Source organism: Protobothrops mucrosquamatus, unplaced genomic scaffold (assembly GCF_001527695.2).
Source record: "Protobothrops mucrosquamatus isolate PMUCROS unplaced genomic scaffold, P.Mucros_1.0 scaffold_84, whole genome shotgun sequence".
NCBI lineage: Eukaryota > Metazoa > Chordata > Lepidosauria > Squamata > Viperidae > Protobothrops > Protobothrops mucrosquamatus.
Window position 1 is genome coordinate 93,204 of NW_015386160.1, and position 7,865 is coordinate 101,068.

Below are 7,865 nucleotides of genomic sequence, written 5' to 3' on the forward strand. Positions count from 1 at the left end.
GCTGCCAAAAAAGCCAACACAGTGCTAGGCTGCATTAACAGAGGGATAGAATCAAGATCACGTGAAGTATTAATACCACTTTACAATGCCTTGGTAAGGCCACACTTGGAATACTGCATCCAGTTTTGGTCACCACAATGTAAAAAAGATGTTGAGACTCTAGAAAGAGTACAGAGAAGAGCAACAAAGATGATTAGGGTACTGGAGGCTAAAACATATGAGGAATGGTTGCTGGAATTGGGTATGTCTAGTTAACGAAGAGAAGGACGAGGGGGGACATGATAGCAGAGATCCAATATCTCAGGGGCTGCCACAAAGAAGAGGGAGTCAAGCTATTTTCCAAAGCGCCTGAAGGCAGGACAAGAAGCAACAGGTGGAAACTAATCAAGGAGAGAAGCAACTTAGAACTAAGGAAAAACTTCCTGACAGTTAGAACAATTAACCAGTGGAACAACCTGCCTCCAGAAGCGGTGAATGCTCCAACACTGGAAGTTTTTAAGAAGAAACTGGACAGCCATTTGTCCGAAATGGTATAGGGTTTCCTGCCTGAGCAGGGTGTTGGTCTAGATGACCTCCAAAGTCCCTTCCAACTGTATTATTATTATTATTATTATTATTATTATTATTATTATTATTATTATTATTATTATTATTATTATTATTATTATTATTATTATTATTATTATTATTATTATTATTATTATTATTATTATTATTATTATTATTATTATTATTATTATTATTTTGGTTGCCTCCCCATTATTCCAGTTTCCTACAGTTGTCCTAATAAGTTTACCTTCCATTCAGTCTGTTCTTCTTCCAACTCTTAATAATTTTCAGTGAGGAATTCCTCATTTTTATAATCTTGAGACTGAAGTAAAAATTGGAAAAGAAAGATATGCAAGAAAAACGAATGGGTCAAGACAGCTTGAAGGCACCGCCAGAAAGCAGTTTTTACATACTTTCTCCAGCGTACAAGACAAAAGATATTATGTCATAATATTCTTTCCTATTTTGAACTGGAGCTTGGCAGAATGCCAGTTGTCTTGGTTTTTTTTTTTTAAAGTGAGGTTATTAAACAGACTTCTGCATTCCAAATGTCTGAAAGAAATTCAACCAATTAAAGAGTTCATATACAAATATTTGAAAACAATTATATGAATGAAGACAATGAAATAATATACCAATATTAAACAATTGCTAGGGGGGATATAACAACAATATTTCAAGACCACCATATTTATTTATTTATTTATTATTTTGATTTATATCCCGCCCTTCTCCCGACGGGACTCAGGGCGGCTCACAACATATTTAAAAACAAAAACGCGTCCACAATCCCCGCCAAATAAAACCAATTAAAACCAAATATTTCACGTTGTGCTATTTAAAATTTTCTTAAAATAAACCCAATTTAAAATCCTCCCTAGGCCAGGCCCGCTTGCTGGAAAAGCCATGTCTTGAGGGCGCGGCGGAAAGTAAGGAGATCCGGAATCATCCGGATCTCGGGGGGTAGTTCGTTCCAGAGGGCGGGGGCACCCACAGAGAAGGCCCTCCCCCTGGGGGTCACCAGCCGACATTGCTTGGCCGACGGCACCCTGAGGAGACCCACTCTGTGGGAGCGTACCGGTCTGTGGGAGGGAATCTGTGGCAGAAGGCGGTCTCGGAGATAACCAGGTCCTATGCCTGAAGCAATGAAACAAGCAGTAATATTCTATGAGAATTTAACATGTTTGTCAGTTTAAAAAGATATTCCATGAGTGGGTGGGTGACCCACAGAGTTACAATGTGGGGAAAAACAGAGTATGTAGGGCTCATGTGACCTAGGTCAGTGGTGGCGAACCTATGGCACGGGTGCCAGAGGCGGCACTCAGAGCCCTCTCTGTGGGCACGTGCACCATCGCCCCAGTCCTAGGCCTTCAGCTGGGTTTTACAAAACCTTTTCCCTTTAGGCCTCCACCACCGTGTGTAAAAAAAAAAAGGTTCAATCAGTCAATTTCAACTTTTCGCGGGAAAAAAAAAGATCTTGGAAAGTTGGAATTGATTGAACTTTTTAGTCCCACCCAGTCTAACGTTACCACTGCAGCCACGCCCACCCAGTTGGCCACGCCCACTCAATTGCCCACACCCACCCAATGAGCCACACCCACCCGGCACTTGACGATGCATAAGTGGATTTTGGGTTGCAGTTTGGGCACTCGGTCTCTAAAAGGTTCGCCATCACTGACCTAGGTTGTTGACCAGAGGGATGTGCTCCATCAGGACCACCCATGAACATCACCCACAGATAATTCAGAGCTCCCTAATTTCAAAGGGAGCATACAAGACAAAAGGACAGAACATCAAGGGAGCCAGTAAAATTCATGCAGTTACTGTTTGAAACTTCTCTCAGCAGTGGGGAAAGGCCCTTAGATTTACCATGCGACTTTTATCATTAAAACTGACCCAAATTACCAATACTTTCTGTTTTATCTTAGATCAACTATAGTGTCATCAACCAGATTGCTGAGCAAAATCAACATTTTCCTTTTTCATATCGGATGACCCCAAACCAAAAACCTCCCTACTCTGCGATTGTCAAACTGCTCCTGCATTTCCAATGGATGTGGATCGGCCTCCTTTCTCTGGACAATAACAGAGGAGAAAAATTCAAAAGAAGTTTGGAAGCTCTTGCTCTAAAAAATGGGATTTGCATTGTCCTCTCAGGAACCATCCCAGAAGCAAATATGAAGACAAGTGCTGGAGAAACCTTCATGCAAGAAAAACGGGAAATATTCCTTTCTCTTATCAAGAGTCAAATAAAAATTATAGTATGCCAACTGGATTTTAAGGCCTCGGGGATACTAACAACAGTAATACAATGGCTTGAGAAGAGTAAGAAATTCATTGTGGGAAGAGTGTGGATTGCAACAACTTTGACAGCTTTAAGTGTAGGTATTTTTGACCACTGGCTTGATCTCCAAAATAAATATGCTTTGTTTTCCTTCCTCATCCAGACAAAGAGAAGGACTCAGTATTATGACTTTACATCTTATACATCTATGGTCACCGTGTATGGAAAGGAAGCATTCCAATGTTCCATTTCAAGTCCTTTGTTATCTAAGAAAGTTTGGAAAAAATGCAAAGAAAAAGAGAACTGGGAATTCCCACCCCATGATGTGATTGCAAGAATCCTCTCTCAGGATCCTTCCAGTATTTCCAAAGTAATTCAAACTGTGGCATGGGTCCTCAGTGCTGCCTCTTCCTCCCAATGGAGTAAGAGGAGAATGCAAGTTGGATACCATGAATCATCCCAGATTGTACAGCCATGGCAGGTAAGTCTTTTTCTTTGAGGTTCTACTTATTTCCTCCTTCCAATTCCTCAGTATTAAATTAGATGTAGAGAGGGGTGGAATATTCCAAAGAACAATTGCCCAGTTTGTAGTATTTGAGAGTAAGTTAGAGAAGGAGATGATGGAGAAAAATCTTCCAAAGTTAAACAAACTGTACTGGTATAGGATACTTTTGAGACAGAAATAGCTCTATGGTGACAATGTGATTTTCAAAATTAAATAAGTATGAGAATATTCCAGCAATCCTCAACCCTTTCTTGTGATCACAAAGTGATCTAGTTTCCAAGCTAAGGAGTTAGGCTTGATTGTTTGTTCTGGATTCAAATTGGACTTTGCTAGCTAAAAATTTCTAACATAGCAATAAGATATAAATCAATGTCTTTTCAAAGCATTTTCTGAGGGCCACAAAAAGTTCATCCACACATCTCCTGAACTAATGCATAGGCTTCCATAGCTAGTTTTTGAAAGAGATAACATCACTATGCAATTTGTATTGCATTCCTAGCCCAAAATTAAGCTCTGCTAACTTCATCTTGATCAGGACTCCCAGTTTAGTATTATCTGCAGATTTGATGAGTTCCCTTTCAATTCCCTCGTCTAGATTTTTTATGAAGATATTGAAGAGTGTTGGGCCTGAAATGGAATCTTGGAGTATCCCACAGCTTATTCTCTCCATATGGATGTAGCTCCCTAGAGGACAACACATTGAGTATGATTTGTCAGCCAGTTATAAACCATTTGGTGGTGGTATTGTCTATCCCACATTTTCAAGAATGTGAGATAAATATCTGAAAAAGAGCTGTGGAGCCCTGGAGAATGATGAGAGAAGCGTCCCATGAAAGGTTGAATCAATCTCTTTCAGACTGTAGTGGTGATCTGACGAGGTGGAATTATTCAGAGTACTTCCAGTCCAGAATAATAGCAGAAAAACATTGAATAAAGGCTCAAATTGTAATGTTTTTTTCTCTGTTTCTGCAGCTTCATAGATTCCTGAAAAACTTCCAACATCACAATATTTCCAGAGATGGGATTTATTTTGATGAAAATGGAGTTCCTCTTGGTGACTTTGATATCATGCACTGGACATCATTTTGGGAAAAGTCTGATGCAGGGGTGAAAATTGGGAGTGTAGAAAGAGAAGCCTCCTCGGAAATCAAGATTTCCATCAATCAGAGTGCCATTCAATGGCCAACATCATTTAACAAAGTAGCTGCTGCTGCTTGGTTTTTGCTCTTTTATTTACCTCCATATGTGCAAACTTTTCTGCTCAGAAATAATACTTATTGAAGCCAATTGTGATGACTTCCAAATAAGCCTCATTAATTTACTAGATAACATTTTATTTTAGAGTTTTTTCAGTAATCTATCACACAATGAAACCTGCTGTACCATCAATTGTATTATGGGATTTGCAATCTATATTATTAAATTGGAATAGGAAGCCATAATTTACAGTATATCAAATCATCTTGTTTTCAGTAAGAGAAAATCCAAAATGTCTATGGAGATTCTTGGTCATCCACGTCATTGTTGTGCCAAAGGTGTTTTTTCAAAAGGCACCTGGAGTTTGTTTTTCCTTGAAGACATTTCACTTCTCATACAAGAAACCTCTTCAGTTCTGACTGAATGGTGGAGGATGGAAGGATTTGGAACTGCTGAAGGACTATGTTGTAAACAGGATATAGATTCAGCAGTTCCAAGGTTCCACACCCATTTGCACTATTCAGGTGACCCTCCAAGTAGCCTTAACAACTCTCAGAAAGACTGCTAATGACCAGATGACTGCAAGGAATATAAATCCTTTCATCCTCCACCATTCAGTCAGAAGTGAAGAAGCTTCTGAGTTGAAAAGCGAAATGTCTTCAAGGGAAAACAAAGACCAGTTGCCTTTTGAAAAAGTACCTTTGGGAAAAATCCAGAATATGAAGAACTTAGCCCACTGAGTTACATAAGAGAAAGATGTCATTAAGAATGTGGTGAGGGAAATGAGGGCAGCTAAAAAGTCATTTACATAAAATTATACAATGATCAATTGTAAGAGAGAAAAATAATGACTGAAGAGAAAGCTCAATTTTGGAGGTTTCCTGAGAAAGCACAGTTGGTAAAAAAAAAATTATAGCATTCTCATAAATGCCCTAAGGAGAAAAACCTTTTGCAATGGAACTACTTTCCTTTGGAAAGAAGAATAAGGCAATGAGTCTGTTTTGGGATCTGCATTAGAGATTGATAGAGAAAGAGAATCATCTTTTATTTGCCACTTGCAAGCAGAGTAATTAAAACCCATGCCACCAGTCCTTGACTGATTTTGCTCAGTGTGTTCTGAGCTTCTGGAAACCAGTTGATTTCACTAAGCCCTTCTAATTTATATATTGCCCTAAGTAATCTTTCTGTTTATGTTATCTGCCACGGAATAAGTTCTACATGTCTTTCAACGAGGGGTCCAATACGGTTCGAACACTCTCTCCCTCGTGGTCAAACGACGATACTGACAAGAGACACATACTTTCCTTGTAAGAGACACGTTCTTCCATATCATCCACCGAGGTTTTTCTTTTTTTTCTTTCCTTTTTTAGTCCATACAATCAATATTCTCTCTTACTTTTTTAGGGTATTTGATAAAGAAGCAAGAAAAACATTAAATTTTTTGAAGGCATCCACAAACATTTCAAAGACTGGACACTATCACCAAATTTTGTATGATGATGTGAACATTAAAATAAATAATGAAAGGTTGTTGATTCCTATTGAGTTGTAATTTTCTTGTTTGGTTTCAGGCAAGAGGAGAAGTCTTTGAGAGCTGATAATCACATTTATCTTTAGCCTTCAAAAAAAGAATGTTGACTATTTTAACAAATGTTGTGTCATATGGATATCTCTGGGCAGAAATACTATATTGTTCCTTGAAAATGAAGTAATTGATTTTTGTTGTGGTTTTCATGCTCCTACAGCTGCAGAAACAGATACATGCTAACAATTTTTTTTCAGATGCATCCCACTGTGACAAGTGTCCAGATGACCATTATTCCAATAAGAAGCGAGATCAGTGTGTCCCCAAAAGTATAAGCTTCTTATCCTATGAAGAATTGTTGGGATTCATCCTGGCTTTCTTTGCCATTGCCTTGTCCCTGATCACTGCCTTTGTTCTGGGAACTTTCATTAAATACCGAGAAACTCCCATAGTCAAAGCCAACAACTGTCAACTCACCTATATCCTCCTGGTTTCACTCCTGCTTTCTTTCTTGACCTCTCTTCTATTCATTGGTCGCCCCATAAAAATGACTTGTTTTCTTCGACAAACCATTTTCAGTATTGTTTTCTCAGTTGCTGTATCTTCTGTGCTGGCCAAGACGGTAATGGTGGTGGTGGCCTTTCTGGCCACAAAGCCAGGCAGCAGCATGAGGAAATGGCTGGGGAAGAGTCTGGCCAACTCTATTGTCTTATCCTGCTCTACTATTCAAGTAGGCATCTGTATGATATGGCTGGGAATTTACCCCCCATTCCCAGATTCCGACTTTCATTCCCAACCAGGACACATCTTGTTGCAGTGCAATGAAGGCTCAGTTGCCATGTTCTACAGTGCCCTTGGCTACATGGGTTTTCTGGCTGCCATTTGCTTCTTGGTGGCATTTCTGGCTCGAAAACTGCCAGGGAGCTTCAATGAAGCCAAACTGATCACCTTCAGCATGTTGGTTTTTTGTAGTGTATGGATCTCCTTTGTACCCACCTACTTGAGCTCCAAAGGGAAATACATGGTAGCCGTGCAAATCTTCTCCATCCTGGCCTCCAGCCTGGGTTTACTAGTCTGCATCTTTATCCCCAAATGCTACATTATTATTCTGAGACCTGCCATGAACACCAAAGAAAATCTGATGATAAAAAATCATTAAGTCTCCTGATGTTGGTGTTTATTTTTGTACAATTTACATTCAGTATAAAATAACATACTTTAAAGTCATATGTTATGTGTTGTAGCTTATCATTATTTATTCCATGTGAATTTTGTATTATAGTAATTGAGTAGTACCGTTGCTAAAACAACTCAAATTATTTGAAATAACTATATCCTTCAATTGCCACAATCTGAATTCATGTTAAATCATAAGTATCATCAATGACATTAATAACATTTCTGAAACCAGGCCAGAGATGTTACCAGAGATGTTCTGACATAGTTTTAGATTAAATTAAAGACTATGGCTAATGATGATGTGTGTTTTTGTTGCTATATATGTTGGTGTTATGTTTTATTTTAGGGAATAATATTCTGACTTTAAAAAATAATTAATTTCAAATATATATTTGATTGGTCTCTTCTGGCTGGATAATGTAAGATAATAGATAGATAGATAGATAGATAGATAGATAGATAGATAGATAGATAGATAGAGAAACACGGAGACAGATAACATTATATATATTAAGAATAGATAAAATATCAACATGAACACTGGGGCAACTTTTATTTTTTTCTTCATACTTTTGAATAAATTAATGAGACAAATTATTATTTTACACTTTCTTCCATCAAAAACT

General features: G+C 38.3%; 1 protein-coding gene across 1 annotated transcript in view; it reads left to right on the plus strand.

The window, feature by feature from the left end:
* LOC114922431 (vomeronasal type-2 receptor 26-like) overlaps window positions 1-7,219 on the plus strand; it is an 8,086-nt gene extending 867 nt beyond the window's left edge. Inside the window, exons 2-4 of the mRNA XM_029283775.1 lie at window positions 2,478-3,314; window positions 4,311-4,538; window positions 6,281-7,219. Of these exons, the coding sequence (XP_029139608.1) occupies window positions 2,478-3,314; window positions 4,311-4,538; window positions 6,281-7,219 (2,004 nt within the window). The remainder of the gene's footprint in view (window positions 1-2,477; window positions 3,315-4,310; window positions 4,539-6,280) is intronic.
* Window positions 7,220-7,865: the final 646 nt, after the last annotated feature.